The sequence below is a fragment of the Pristiophorus japonicus genome, chromosome 23 (assembly GCF_044704955.1).
Source record: "Pristiophorus japonicus isolate sPriJap1 chromosome 23, sPriJap1.hap1, whole genome shotgun sequence".
Lineage (NCBI taxonomy): Eukaryota > Metazoa > Chordata > Chondrichthyes > Pristiophoridae > Pristiophorus > Pristiophorus japonicus.
In genome coordinates this window covers 24,469,009-24,485,020 of record NC_091999.1, presented here as the reverse complement: position 1 = coordinate 24,485,020, position 16,012 = coordinate 24,469,009, and the positions used below count along the sequence as shown (strand labels likewise).

General features: G+C 46.2%; 1 protein-coding gene and 1 non-coding gene across 3 annotated transcripts; both read left to right on the top strand.

Annotated features, from left to right (window-relative positions):
• The first annotated feature begins 583 nt into the window (after positions 1-583).
• On the top strand, positions 584-9,056 carry LOC139235324 (zinc finger protein 239-like). Of its 2 annotated transcripts, none has more exons than XM_070866469.1 (2): positions 584-659; positions 8,256-9,056. In XM_070866469.1, exon 2 carries the CDS (start codon positions 8,314-8,316, stop codon positions 8,968-8,970), a length of 657 nt encoding a protein of 218 aa, XP_070722570.1. In that variant the 5' UTR covers positions 584-659; positions 8,256-8,313; the 3' UTR covers positions 8,971-9,056. The 2 variants fall into 2 exon arrangements, with proteins under 2 accessions (XP_070722570.1, XP_070722571.1); XM_070866470.1 differs by lacking the exon at positions 584-659 and adding an exon at positions 793-862.
• Positions 9,057-14,627: 5,571 nt separating this feature from the next.
• Positions 14,628-14,708, top strand: trnas-aga (transfer RNA serine (anticodon AGA)). The gene has a single exon. It is a non-coding gene; the product is annotated as a tRNA-Ser (tRNA).
• Positions 14,709-16,012: the final 1,304 nt, after the last annotated feature.

Here is a 16,012-nt window from a genome sequence, read left to right as displayed (position 1 = left end):
TTAAATGTCGACCCATACAATTGGACTGAAATTGCTGTCCAATCATGGTTGAACAACTCTCAAATTGCTTTGCTCTTCGATTTAAATCGGCAATCAGCATGTGACTGATTGATACCTGCCAGCAACAATTCCACACCCATAGATTGGAGCGTTGCATTATTCTGCCCAGTGGTCAGAACATCTGTGCGAGTTCAGAAGCCCATAATAGTCAGAATACTGCAGGATATATTTCCACAAGGAACAGAACGGAGAGAAACGACAGTCCCTTCCCAACTAACAGATGATACTTCTAGTCTTCAAACCTGAGCTTCCTAAAAAGTAGAGCTGAGTCTATGATCAGACCAGCCATGACCTTATTGAATGGGGAGCAGGCTCGGGATTCTGGGTGGCCCACTCCTGTTCCTATTTCTCATGGTCTTATGTACCCAGCATGCTCCGCGGGGGAGAATGTGCTGCACCCAGACTACAGGAGCTCAGTGCGCAGGCGCGGGTCCTGGCAGTGTTTGGAGCATGCGCGGTGTGTGTAATGGTGGAGGAGACATGTTTTGGACAGGCTCCTCAGAAGTGTCCTTGTCAGCGGGACGGAGCGGAGTAATGGACCAGCAGGGAGCCGGGGAGGCTTCATAAACAACCGGTGTCCACTGCAAGCCCGGAAGTGGGTGAGTTCGGGCAAGCAGGGGTGGCAGATGCTGCTTTGTCTTGTTTTTCCTATCTGTGCTGACACTAGAGCAGCTGATTATGAATGCGAGAGTCGGAGACAGAGGCCCAGAGACCAGCCCAACCAGTTGCAGACAAAGATAGAGGGTTTGAAATCGAGAGGTGACGTCGCAGCCAAGCTGGTAAGTGGTTGGCTGTTCAACTGGTAAGTATAACTCTCTTTTAGACTGACTTTTAGATTGGTTTAATTGGCAGCCAACCAATAAGTAGCTGTTTGGTGTTTCAGTAAATTTTAGTAAGTAAATTAATTTAAGGGTTAAGTCATGGCAGCAGAGCTCGGACACGTGTCATGCCCCTCCTGTGTTACGTGGGAAGTCAGGGACGCTTCCAGTGTCCCTGACTACTATGTGTGTGGGAAGTGTGTCCAAATGCAGCTCCTGACAGACCGCATGACGGCATTGGGAAAAAGAGTGGGAGAGCTATAGTGATAGGAGACTCTACTGTAAGGGGAATAGATAGGAGTTTCTGCGGACACAACCGAGACTCCAGGATGGTATGTTGCCTCCCTGGTGCAAGGGTCAAGGATGTCTCGGAGCGGCTGCAGAGCATTCTGGAGAGGGAGGGTGAACAGCCAATTGTCGTGGTACATGTAGGTACCAACGATATAGGTAAGAAGCGGGAAGAGGTCCTACAAGCTGTATTTAGGGAGCTAGGAGTTAAATTAAAAAGTAGAACCTCAAAGGTAGTAATCTCTGGATTGCTACCAGTGTCACGTGCTAATCAGAGTAGAGGGAGCAGGATAGTTAGAAAAAATACGTGGCTTGAGCAGTGGTGCAAGAGGGAGGGATTCAAATTCCTGGGACATTGGAACCAGTTCTGGGGGAAGTGGGACCTGAGCTGCAAGGAGGATGCTATCAGGCTGCAGATTGACTTGGATAGGTTAGGTGAGTGGACAAATGCATGGCAGATGAAGTATAATGTGGATTAATGTGAGGTTATCGACTTTGGTGGTAAAAACAGAGAGACAGACTATTATCTGAATGGTGACAGATTAGGAAACGGGGAGGTGCGACGAGACCTGGGTGTCATGGTACATCAGTCATTGACGGTTGGCATGCAGATACAGGAGGCGGTTAAGAAAGCAAACGGCATGTTGGCCTTCATAGCGAGGGGATTTGAGTACAGGGGCAGGGCGGTGTTACTACAGTTGTACAGAGCTTTGGTGAGGCCACACCTGGAGTATTGTGTACAGTTTTGGTCTCCTAACTTGAGGAACGACATTCTTGCTATAGAGGGAGTGCAGCGAAGGTTCACCAGTCTGATTCCTGGGATGGTGGGACTGACCTATCAAAGACTGGATCAACTGGGCTTGTATTCACTTGAGTTCAGAAGAATGAGAGGGGTTCTGATGGGTTTCGACAGGTTAGATGCAGGAAGAATGTTCCCAGAACCAGGGGTCAGAGTTAAAGGATAAGGGCTAAGCCATTTAGGATCGAGATGAGGAGAAACCTCTTCACCCAGAGAGTGGTGAATCTGTGGAATTCGCTACCACAGAAAGTTGTTGAGGTCAATTCACTAAATATATTCAAAAAGGAGTTAGATGTCGTCCTTACTACTAGGCGGATCAAGGGGTATGGCGAGAAAGCAGGAATGGGTTACTGAAGTTGCATGTTCAGCCATGAACTCATTGAATGGCGGTGCAGGCTCGAAGGGCCGAATGGCCTACTCCTGCCCTATTTTCTATGTTTCTATGTTTCTATAATAACCGGAATATCGGCAGTTACAGCTTCGAGGCTTTCTCCCGGTCACAGGCCCAAGGTAACAGCGGCCATCTTGGTACAGGAAGCATGTTCAGCGTTCCACCATCTTGATGCAGTTAGTAGCAGAGCGCATGCGCGGCCATCTTGGTGTTGGAATGTTAGTGTCTGGAACTGAACCCAGCCAGAGTCAGCACCCTCAGGGCAGGGGCACCAGTGAGTGTAGAACTGAACCCAGCCACAGTCAGCACCTTCAGGGGAGAGGAACCAGTGAGTGTAGAACTGGACTCAGCCAGAATCAGCACCATCAAGGAGGGAGGGGAGCCAGTGAGTGTCGAACTGTACGCAGCCAGAATTGGTGGGTAAAATTGGGAGTGGAGGTGAAGCAGTCTATAACATAAGAATATAAGAAATAGGAGCAGGAGTAGGCCATTTGGTCCCTCGAGTCTGCTCCCCATTCAATAAGATCATGGCTGATCTGATCATGGACTCGAGTTCACATCCGTGCCCGCTCCCCATAACCCTTTACTCCCTTATCACTGAAAATGTGTCTCTCTCTCCACCTTAAATATATTCAATGACCCAGCTTGCACAGCTCTTTGGGGCAGCTAATTCCATGGATTTACAACCCTCAGAGAAAAAATCTCAGTTTTAAATGGGCGGCTCTTTATTCTGAGACTATGTCCGCTAATTTTAGTTTTCCCGATGAATGGAAATATCCCCTCTGCATCCAGCTTGGCGAGCCCCCTCATTATCATTAAGTTTCAATAAGATCACCTCTCATTCTTTTGAACTCCAATGTGTAGAGGCTAAACCTGCTCAACCTATCCTCAGAAATCAACCCCCTCATCTCTGGAATCAACCTAGTTAACCTTCTCTGAACAGCCTCCAATGTAAGTATATCCTTCCTTACATACGGAGACCAAAACTGTACGCAGTACTCCAGGTGTGGCCTCACCATTATTCTGTACAGTTGTAGCATGACTTCTCTGCTATTATACTCTATCCCCCTTGCAATAAAGGCCAACATTCCATTTGCATTCCTGATTATTTGCTGTACATGCATACTAACTTTTTGTGTTTCATGCACAAGACCCCCAAGTCTCTCTGTAATGCAGCTCTTTGCAATTTTTCTCCATTTAAATTATAATTTGCGTTTCTATTATTTCTGCTAAAGTGGATAACCTCACATTTTCCCACATTATACTTCATCTGCCAAATGTTTGCCCTCTGTCTAAACCTGTCTGTATCCCTTTGCAGATTTTTTGTGTCTTCCACACAATTTCTGTAACAACTGCAACCTCGGTCCATTCATCCAAGTCATTAATATGGATTGTAAATAGTTGAGGACCCAGCACCAATCCCTGCGGCACTCCAATAGTCATGTTTGTCAACTGGACAATGACCCATTTATCCCGACCTTCTGTTTTCTGTTAGTTAGCCAATCCCCTAGCCACGTTAATATATTAAACCCAACCCAGTGAGCTTTTATATTGTGCAGTAACCTCTTAGGTGGCAACTTATCGAATGCCTTATGGAAATCCAAATACACCACACCCACTGCTTACCCCTTATCCACCCTGCTCGTTACATCCTCAAAGAACTGCAGCGAATTTGTAAACATGATTTCTCTTTAATAAAACCATGTTGAATCTGCTTGAATGAATCATGCTTTTCCAAATGTCCTGCTACTGCTTCCTTAATAATGGACTCCAGCATTTTCCCAACGACAGATATTAGGCTATCTGGTATATGGTTTCCTGCTTTTTGTCTGCCTCCTTCTTCAAATCGGCAAGTTACATTTGCGCTTTTCAATCTGTTGGGACCGCACTAGAATCCAGTGAATTTTGGTAGATTACAACCAATGCTTCCACTATCTCTGCAGCCACTTCTCTTAAGACCCTAGGATGCAAGCCATCATGTTCAGGGGACTGTTCTGCCTTTAGTCCCATTATTGTACCTAATACTACATCATTAGTGATTGTATTACGTAACTCCCTACCTACAGCCCCTCGCTTATCCACTGCTGGGATGTTTTTAGTGTCTTCTACCATGAAGGACTCTTACTATATTCTGTGCTAGCTTACTTTCATAATCTATCTTCCCACTAAATAATTTTTTTAGCCGTTCTCTGCTGGCTTTTAAAAATGTCATAAACCTCTGGCCTCCCGCTAGTCTTGACCACACCATATGCCTTTGATTTCAATTTGATTCCTCCCTTATTTCCTTAGTTAGCCACGGATGGTTATCCATTCTCTTAGTCTCTCCTTCTCATTGGGATATATTTTTGTTGCAGGTAATGAAATATCTCCTTAAATGCCAGCCACTGCTCATCAACCGTTCCATTCTTTAATCTATTTTCCCAGTCCACTCTGCCCTCATACCTCTGCAGTCTCCTTTATTTAAGCTTAGGACCCTTGTTTGAGAACCAACTTTCTCACCCTCGAGCTGAATTTGAAATTCAACCATATTATGGTCACTTATTCCAAGAGGATCTTTTAGTACGAGATCATTTATTAATCCTGCCTCATTACACAGTACTAGTCTAAGATAGCCTGCTCCCTGGTTGGTTCCACAACGTACTGTTCAAGGAAACTATCCTGGATACGCTCTATGGACTCCTCCTCAAGGCTACCCTGGCCAATTTGCTTTGTCCAATCAATATGAAGTTTAAAATCACCCATAAATATTGCCGTTCCTTTATTACAAGCCTCCATTATTTCTTGATTTATACTCCGTCCAACAGTGTAGCTACTGTTAGGGGCCAATAGACTCTGCCCACCAGTGACTTTCCCTTTATTATTCCTCATCTCCACCCAAACTGATTCAATATCTTGATCCTCTGAGCAAATATCGTTTCTCACTAACGCACTGATCTCATCCTTTATTAACAGAGCTATCCCACCTCCTTTTTTTTTCTGTCTGTCCTTCCGAATTGTCAAATATCCCTGAATACTTAGTTCCCAGTCCTGGTCACCTTGCAACCACGTCTCTGTAATGGCTATCAGATCATACCCATTTGTATCTATTTGTGCCGTCAACTCATCTATTTTGTTACGAATGTTATGTGCATTTAGACAAAGAACTTTTAAATTTGTTTTTTTTACCTGTTTTTCCTGCTTTTTTCTTCTGTCCTTCAAACTCACTTTCTACATTTTTGCTTTATAATTCCAGCTTTACTTCCCTACCGACTGAATCTATTCTCAGGTTCCCATTCCCCTGCCAAGCTCGTTTAAACTCTCCCCAACAGCACTGGCAAACCCCTCCCACCCCGGGTGAGGATATTGGTCCCGGCTCTGTTGAGGTGCAACCCGTCCGGCTTGTACTGGTCCCACCTCCCTCCAGATGCGGTCCCAATGCATCAGGAATCTAAAGCCCTCCCTCCTGTACCATCTCTCCAGCCACGCATTCATCTGCTCTATCCTTCTATTTCTGTACTCACTAACTCATGGCACCAGGAGTAATTTTAAATATAACCTTAGACCATTTCACTGTTCATAATTACACATGACCCTGTCTCGGTTTATATTACATTCGACGCTGCCTCTGTTTATATTACACTAGACCCTGTCCCTGTTTATACTACACTTGACAGTATCCCTGTTTATAAATAGAAGTATAGAGTACAAACGCGTGGATATTATGATGAACCTGTACAAAATACTGGTTCGGCCTCAACTGGAGTATTATGCCCAATTGTGTGCAACACACTTTGGGAATAATGTGAAGGCCTTGGAGAGGGTGCAGAAAATATTTACGAGAATGATTCCAGGGATGAGGGACTTCAGTTACCTGGACAACTTGAGCAGCTGAGGTTGCAAGGGGGATAGCGTATAAAAGCAGAGAAGTCCTGCTACAACGGTACAGGGTTTTAATGAGGCCACACCTGGAGTACTGCGTACAGTTTTGATCTCTGTATTTAAGGAAGGATATACTTTCATTGGAGGCAGCTCAGAGAAGGTTCACTAGGTTGATTCCTGACATGAGGGGGTTGACTTATGAAGAAAGATTGAGTAGCTTGCACCTATACTCATTCGAGTTCAGAAGACTGAGAGGTGATATAATTGAAACATATAAGATATTGAGGGGGCTTGACAAGGTGCATTCAGAGAGGATATTTGCACTCATAGGGGAATCTAGAGCTTCGGGGGCATAGTTTCACAATGAGGGATTGCCCATTTAAAACTGAGATGAGGGGGAATTTCATCTCTCAGGGTTCTAATTCTGTGGCATTCTTTGCCCCAGAGAGCTGTGGAGACCGGATCATTGAATATATTTACGGCGAAGATAGATAGATTTTTTTAGCGATTATGGGAGTAAAGGTTTATGGGGAGCGGGCGGGGAAGTGGAGCTGAGTCGATGATTAGATCAGCCATGATTTTATTGAATGACGGAGCAGGCTTGAGGGGCAAATGGCCGGCTCCCATTCTTATTTCTTATGTTCCCCTTAGAGCAGGGAAGATTGAGCGGAGATTTGATAGAGGTGTTCAAAATCATGAGTGGTCTTGCCAGAGTAGATCGTGAGATACTGTTCCCATTGGCAGAAGGGTCGCGATCCAGAGGACACAAATTTGAGGTGATTGGCAAAAGAACCAAAGGCGACACAAGAAAAAACCTTTTTGCGTAGCGAGTGTTTAATATCTGGATTGCACATCCTGAAAGGGTGGTGGAGGCAGACTCAATCACGGCTTTCAAAAGGGAGTTGGATAAGTACCTGAAAGAAAAACATTTGCAGGGCTGTGGGGTAAGGGTGGGGGAGTGGGACTAGCTGAGGTGCTCTTGCAGAGAGCTGGCATGGGCTCGACGGGCCGAATGGTCTTGTTTCATGCTGTAACCATTCTCTGATTCAATGGTTCTAACTCTCTCAGCATAAGCCTCCATTCCCTTCTCCCTCATATGCTGATATTCAGTGCATCGATACTGGAAACTCAGAGCGACCAATCCAGAGCCGCTCTGTATCAGGGTGGGTGCTGGATGCGGAAGTCGCTCCCTGGCCTCCTGTGTGGGTCGGTTTGTTGCATCAGTTTGAGCTGGATTGGAGAGGGGGGAGAAGCTGCTGGGTTTAACCCCCAGTACCTCTAGGCCCAGTCGGGACCAACAATTTCCGATGAGAGACTTTCAACGGCGGTGGATTCTAGGGGAGATTAGGTTGTGAAACAGACACTGCCCGCACAAGGTAGAAGCGTATTGTTTTAGGAACAAGTATTTCTATAGAGGCTTTCAATATACAGATTTGTTTGAATCCATTCTTAGGATGTGGGTGTCACTCGTAGGGCCAGAATATATTTCCAATTTCCATTTGCCCCTTCACAAGGTGATGGTGGGCCTTCTCGAACCGCTGCAGTCCGTGTGGTGAAGGCCTTCCCACAATGCTGTTAGGTGAGGAGTTCCAGGATTTTCACCCAGTGATGATGTAGGAACGGCGATATATGCCCAAGTCAGGATGACTTGGAGGGGAACTTGGAGGTGATGGATTCCCCATACACCTGCTGCCCTGGTCCATCTAGGTGGGAGAGGTTGTGGGTTTGGGAGGTTCTGTCAAAGTTCTGGTCGAGTTTCAGATGTTTAAATTCCCTCCCCTTCGCCCTGCCCACCTCTCCCTCCTCCCATAGAGGCCAGAGTCTTGTGTGGGCCCAGACCGGGTGGTGGCTTCCCTTCCCTGAAGGACATTGGTGATCAGTTAGGTTATTATGACAATCCAGCAGCTTTCGTGGTCACTTTTCTTCTGTTGGCGGCCGCACAAATAGCCAGGTTCATTCAGCTCAATTTCAGAACCTGCCTTTGTGTTTTTATGGGTTCTCTCTCACCCACCCTTTTTTCTGTTTGAAACTCACTTTACAGGTTATTAAAAGGAGAAGATTTGTCGACCAGAGGCTCAAACCAAACATCACATTAAGATATGACGGAGTCACTCGATTCATTGGGAATGGAATATCATCGGCCTTTGACCATGGAAGCAAAAAGCACTGTTCACAGCGGGGAGAAATGGTACACGTGCTCTGCATGTGGACAAGGCTTCAGCCGATCAGCCAACCTGGAGAGACACAAGTGCAGTCATACTGGGGAGAAACTGTGTAAATATGGGGACTGTGGGAAATGTTTCAAGCTGGAAACACATTGGCAATTTCACACTGGGGAGAGGCCATTCAGCTGGTCCGATTGTGGGAAGGGATTCACTTGGTCAGCCGACCTGCTGAGGCACCAGCGAGTTCACACTGGAGAGAGGCCGTTCATCAGCTCCGAGTGTGGGGAGGGATTCACTCAGCCATCCAACCTGCTGATACACCAGCGAGTTCACACTGGGGAGAGGCCGTTCACCAGCTCCGAGTGTGGGGAGGGATTCACTCAGCCATCCAACCTGCTGATACACCAGCGAGTTCACACTGGGGAGAGGCCGTTCACCTGCTTCGATTGTGGGGAGGGATTCGCTCGGTCCTCCCACCTGCTGAGGCACCAGCGAATTCACGCTGGGGAGAGGCCATTCACCTGCTCTGAGTGTGGGAGGGGATTCACTCAGTCATCCACCCTGATGAAACACCAGAGAGTTCACAAGTGACTGCAGGGGTGGGATTCTGCTATTATTGCTGCTGTTAATCACATCCCGACTGAACCATGTTAATTCTGACAGTTGAGGTTTGTTTCTGCTGATGATAATAAGTCCTGTAACTTGACTGGAGTTTAATATTTGCGATATAGGCAAATAAATTAGTGTTGCTTTCAACATATTGCTGTGGATTTTTGTCTTTACCATGCGGGAGTGTTTAGCATCACCTGGCTTGAGCTCAGTGAGGACAATCTGTGGGGAGGATTGTATGGAGGGAGAACTTCAGCATGGGCACAGTCCTTCAGGGTCACACTGAGAGGGACAAACGGCACTTTGGTCTTTCTCATCACACTTCACTGTCAGCAAAGTCACCGCGTGGGGTAATCTTGATGGTGTAAGGTGCGGATGATATCCACCCAAGTGTGTTTAAAGAGATGGGATGGGTGCTCTGTTAGCCCCTTGCCCATATCTCCAACAGCTCAGTAGAATCATGGGTTGTTCCCTGAGATTGGAAGGTAGCACACGTATTTCCCATTTTTCAAATTGGGCACAAGTCAGAGCTCGGGAATTGAAGGCCCATAAACGTGACCTCAATCACTGGGAAGGTGCTTGATCCTGAGAGATGCTCTTTTCCATCATGGGGAAAGGGAAGGGGCCATTAGAGATACTGAACACGGATTCTGGTAAACATGGTCACGTCTTACAAACTAGCTTGAGTTTGTAAAGAAGTTGTTAGGTTGGTGGATGGGGGAATCTGGTTGACATTGTCTACCTCAAGGTGTCAAACTCATTTTCTATGGTGGGCCTGATCCAATATCCTGGCACTTGGCATAGGCCACATTCAGAAAAGCTATTAAAATAGGAATACATGAAATAAACTACGTCGGAATTTACATGTAGATTTGATTTACTGCCTCTGCTCCCGTTCTCTGGCACCTCTTAGCTTGAGCATTCATGAACTGACCCTGTTCAAACCATAACCACAAGGATATCGGTGCATGGTTCTGCCTGTAACCACAAGGCTGTGTCACTGCCACACACACATACCGTTTCCTTGTTTCACATCTCCATACAAACACCATCATCCACACATCCCCTTTCTACACAATTGCAGCAGAAATGAGCAAGGACATGAGGCTTATTAAAAGACACATTTCATTACAGCAAAGGTTACACTGGGAGACATGTTCAGTTATCTACCATTACAGGCAAAAGGCCAGGCAAAAGGCCGGGCAAACCAGCAGCACACTGGCACCTGAGCAGTGTCTCATCGGCCTACAGGCTTTTCTTAAATATATTTTCTGCCTGGATATAAACTTAAACCAGCTTTGCAGACGTGATGCTCTATTCACACATAGAAGGTGAGAGAGGTGCAGTGGGGAACATACTAAGTCCAGTAGCTGAAAGTGATTCACAGACTGGGTTTTGTGTTTAGTGATCCCGGGCGTGTTACCAATACCAGCAAAGATGACGCCCATGGAATAAAGCGGACAGTGGATACTGTCTCACTGTAAGCGATTCAGAATGAGAAGCTTTAACAACAGCTGATGTTTCACAAAGGGAGACCTCACCAGACCAAAGGACATTGGAGGCGTTTAATGGGCTGTTTGTGTCACTGGGCTACAGGAGGCTATTTGTGACAGAAGGAAAGCTGCTCACAGCAAACAAACAGTTTACCTGCCAGTCCAGGCCCACTCTGACCCCCACCTTCTCTCTATCACTATTGATGGACAATGCTGCAGTAATTGCTCCTTTGACTTTTCCTCTCTTCTCCCTCCTTCACCCTTAATACACGACCCGACACAATCTCCCTCCCCCGACATCCTCACTGTGCTGGAGTCCACGCTAGTCTCCCCATCTGCTCCTTGTTCTCTCCCTGGAACCTGAAACTACAGTCTGCATCCCAAGGTACTTAAGGAAGTGGCCCGAGAAATAGTGGATGCATTGCTCATCATTTTCCAACAGTCTATCGACTCGGTATCAGTTCCTATGAACTGGAGGGTAGCTAATGTAACACCACTTTTTAAAAAAGGGGGGGAGAGGAAAACGTGTAATTATAGACTGGTTAGCCTGACATCGGTCGTGGGGAAAATGTTGGAATCAATTATTAAAGATGAAATAGCAGCGCATTTGGAAAGCAGTGACGGGATCGGTCCAAGTCAGCATGGATTTATGAAAGGGAAATCATGCTTGACAAATCTTCGAGAATTGTTTGAGGATGTAACTAGTCGAGTGGACAAGGGAGAACCAGTGGATGTGGTGTATTTGGACTTTCAAAAGTTTTTTGACAAGGTCCCACACAAGAGATTGGTGTGCAAAATTAAAGCACATGCTATTAGGGTTAAAGTATGGATGTGGATAGAGAACTGGTTGGCAGACAGGAAACATAAAGTCTGGATAAACGGGTACTTTTCAGAATGGCAGGCAGTTACTCGTGAGGTGCCGCATGGCTCAGTGCTGGGAACCCAGCTATTTACAATATACATCAATGATTTAGATGAAGGAATGTAGTGTAATATCTCAACGTTTGCAGATGCTACTAAGCTGGATCGCGGAGTGAGCTGTGAGGAGGATGCTAAGAGGCTGCAGGGTGACTTGGACAGGCAAATGCATGGCAGATGAAGTATAATGTGGATAAATGTGAGGTTATCCACTTGATGGCTAAAACATGAAGACAGAATATTATCTGAATGGCGACAGATTAAGAAAAGGGGAGTTGCAATGGGACAAGGGTGTCATGGTACATCAGTCATTGAAAGTTGTATTGCAGGTACAGCAGGTGGTGAAAAAGGCAAAGGGTATGTTGGCCTTCATTGCAAGCGGATTTGAGTATAGGAGCAGGGAGGTCTTACTGCAGTTGTGCAGGGCCTTCGTGAGGCCTCACCTGGAATATTGTGCTCAGTTTTGGTCTCTTAATCTGAATAAGGACACTCTTGCTATTGAGGGAGTGCAGCAAAGGTTCACGTGACTGATTCCCGGGACGGCAGGACTGACCTATGATGAGAGACTCGATCGACTGGGCCTGTATTCACTGGAGTTTAGAAGAATGAGAGGGGATCTCATAGAAACATATAAGATTCTGACGGCACTGGACAGGTTCGATGCAGGAAGAATGTTCCCGATGTTGAGAAAGTCCAGAACCAGGGGACATAGTCTAAGGATAAGAGGTAAGCCATTTAGGACCGAGATGAGGAGAAACTTCTTCACTCAAAGTTGTTAACCTGTGGAATTCTCTGCCGCAGAGGGTTGTTGATGCCAGTTCGTTACATATATTCAAGAGTGGGTTAGATATGGCCCTTACCTCTAAAGGGATCAAGTGGTATGGAGAGGAAGCAGGAAAGAGGGACTGAGGTGAATGATCAGCCATGATCTTATTGAATGGTGGTGCAGGCTCGAAGGGCCGAATGGCCAATTCCTGCACCTATTTTCTATGTTTCTATATTTCTAACTAACTCTTCCCCCTCCTGAAGTCTACAGGATCTAAAACTGAAGCTTGGTGGCCCTCAGTCCCTACTCCTTGATTTACATCCCCTTCTCTCCTCCTCTTTCCCCCTTGGTTGTGTTCCACACTCTGGGCCTTGGGCCTTCCCTGAGGATTCTCAGCATGAACAGGGTGTGTGTGTTGAGACAGGATGTCCCAGCTCTCCACCTTTAAAGGGACAAGGAGAGGACCAGCTTGGCTGAATGGCCCTGCTAAGTGACATCACTGCAGCGCCTAGCAACCACCCTCCCTGAGCCCTGCTCATTATGGGCTGGGTTGAGCTCAGTGCTGTCACAGGAAGGGCAACAGGAGCAGGTTTCGAGCCGTGTGGAGCCCAGTATTAATGGGGAGAGGTACAGGATCAATTTATACCTTATTGAGTGAGAAATATCAGTGTCCCAGACACTCCCTGTCCCTCAGTATCTGTGTCGAGGAGCGACCGATGGGTTCAATCTGTATCTAACCCATGCTGTGCCAGACTGGAGAGTGTTTGATGCTCAGCTCAATGAACACAACATTTTACCCAAAGATGATCAGATAAACACATCAGCTTCTCCCCTGGACACAGGCGCTGAAGGACCGGGTGTGTCTCTAATAATTTAGCTGGTGCCCTTGATTAAATTTAAGCACCTCATATCTCTTTTTAAAAATTTGTTCAGGGGATGTGTGTCTCGTCTCTCACCTCTCATTCTTCTAAACGCTGGAGAATATAGGCCTGGTCTACTCAATCTCTCATAGGACAATCCCCGCATCCCAGCAATCAGTCTGGTGAATCTTCATTGCACTCCCTCTATAGCAAGTTTATCTTTCCTTCGGTAAGGAGACCAAAACTGCACACAATACTCCAGGTGTGGTCTCACCAGGGTCCTGTATAATTGCAGTAAGACGTAAATACTCAAATCCTCTTTTAATAAAGGCCAATAACCCTGTTGATTTCTTAATTGCTTGCTGCACCTGCATATTAATTTTTAGCGATTTGTGTACAAGAACACCCACGTCCCTCTGAACAGAATGTTTCCCAAACTCTCACCATTTAAAAAAAATACTCTGCCTTTCTATTTTTACTATAAGTGTCTAACTTAACATTTCTACACATTATATTTTATTTGCCATGTTCTTGCCCACTCACTGAGCCTGTACATATCCGTTTGAAACCTCTTCTCATCCTCCTCACACTTACATCCCCAACTAGCTTTGTCGCCTCAGCAGACTTCAATATATGACATTTGGTCCCCTCATCCAAATTATTGATATAGATTGTGAATAGCGGGAGCCCAAGCACCGATCCTTGCAGCACCCCACCAGTTACAGCCTGCCAACCTGAAAATCACCCGTTTATTCCTACTCTCTGTTTTCTGTCAATTAACCAATCCTTAATCCTTGCTCGTATAATAATCTCTTGTGAGGCACCTCATCGAATCAAAATCTAAACACACGTCTGTTCCAATGGGATTATCACAGACTCTTTGTTTGACTGGCTCTCTCTTTCCCATCATTTCGGTCTGTCCCTGTCTTTGCCTGTCTCTGTTAGTCCCTGCCTGTAAGCTGAGAAGTATTTCCATCATTTTCTGTTTTAGTCTCTATCGCTCTCTCTCTATCAGTCTCTCTCCTTGTCACTGTCTTTATCATTTTCTTTCTCTCACTCTTTCCCTCTCTCTCTTAATAGATCACACACACACATCTCTGTATATGTATATATATGATTCTTTTTCGCACTCAGTCTGCCTCTCCTTCTCAGTCTCACACTTTCTGTCTCTCGTTGTCTCTATCTCGCTGTCTGTCTCTCCCTGTTTGTCGGTTTGTCTCTGTCTCTCAATGTGTCTGTCGACTTCTCATGGTGTCCAGTTCTGTTCACATTGGCTCGATTCCTGCTCTGACAGAACTTGTACCCGTCAGTTCCTCGTCAGTATAGTGGTGAATATACCCGCCTGTCACGCGGGAGATCAGGGTTCAATTCCCCGACGGGAAGGCAGTTGTTTCAAGATGTCGAATTTTACTTCTGTTTCTTGGAAGAGATTCATGTTAAAAACTTCCAGAGCAATATGGAACTGTAAAAATACAGGTAGAGGAGATTGCCTCGTCCAGATTTTTAGCAAACGGAGAATTTTTCAGGAGTCTTTGGCCGTCTGCTGCACAGAGATGGATGACTGAGTTTTTTCTGAGTAACGTTTAAAAAGGCAGCGACACAGTAGTCGTGGCCGAGTGGTTAAGGCGATGGACTAGAAATCCATTGGGTTATCCCGCGCATGTTCGAATCCTGCCGACTACGATTCTCAGCATTTTTCATTCCATTTCACAATTTCACCAGTTCTCTGCCAAACTGATCCTGAGATAGATGGAATAACGTCCCACACCTTTCAACTTTGACATTTTTTTCTCATTTTTATTAATTTGCCATATTCACGATACATCCGTTTCAAAAATCGCATACGTCAGTCAAAGTTGCGACAGTGATTCAGCCTGTCTATCCCTCGAGATGTCTAAGGCATCTGTGCATGCCCGTTGGTGCGTGCAAATTTTTGGTTATGTGTGTGTGTGTCTCTGTGTCTGTCTATCTCTTTATATGTCTCTGTGTATGTGCAACTGTCTGTGGAAATCATCACTATTAATTTGGTGAGTATCACGTGTAGCGAGTTGGTCTTACTGCAGGAGAAGGGTCCACAGCCAGCGAGGGAATGGAAGACCAGCAGGAAGAGTAGTGCAAGGAAGGTAGTGCAGGGGTCCCCTGTGGTCATCCCCCTGCAAAACAGATACACCGCTTTGAGTACTGTTGAGGGGGATGACTCATCAGGGGAGGGCAGCAGCAGCCAAGTTCATGGCACCGTGGCTGGCTCTGTTGCACAGGAGGGCAGGAAAAAGAGTGGAAGAGCGATAGTGATAGGGGATTCAATTGTAAGGGGAATAGATAGGCGTTTCTGCGGCCGCAACCGAGACTCCAGGATGGTATGTTGCCTCCCTGGTGCAAGGGTGAAGGATGTCTCGGAGCGGGTGGAGGACATTCTAAAAAGGGAGGGAGAACAGCCAGTTGTCGTGGTGCACGTTGGTACCAATGACATAGGTAAAAAAAGGGATGAGTTCCTACGAAATGAATTTAAGGAGCTAGGAGCTAAATTAAAAAGTAGGACCTCAAAAGTAGTAATCTCGGGATTGCTACCAGTGCCACGTGCTAGTCAGAGTAGGAATCGCAGGATAGCTCAGATGAATACGTGGCTTGAGCAATGGTGCAGCAGGGAGGGATTCAAATTCCTGGGGCATTGGGACCGGTTCTGGGGGAGGTGGGACCAGTACAAACCGGACGGTCTGCACCTGGGCAGGACTGGAACCAATGTCCTAGGGGGAGTGTTTGCTAGTGCTGTTGGGGAGGATTTAAACTAATATGGCAGGGGGATGGGAACCAATGCAGGGAGACAGAGGGAAACAAAAAGGAGACAAAAGCAAAAGACAGAAAGGAGATGAGGAAAGGTGGAGGGCAGAGAAACCCAAGGCAAAAAACAAAAAGGGCCACTGTACAGCAAAATTCTAAAAGGACAAAGGGTGTTAATAAAACAAGCCTGAAGGCTTTGTGTCTGAATG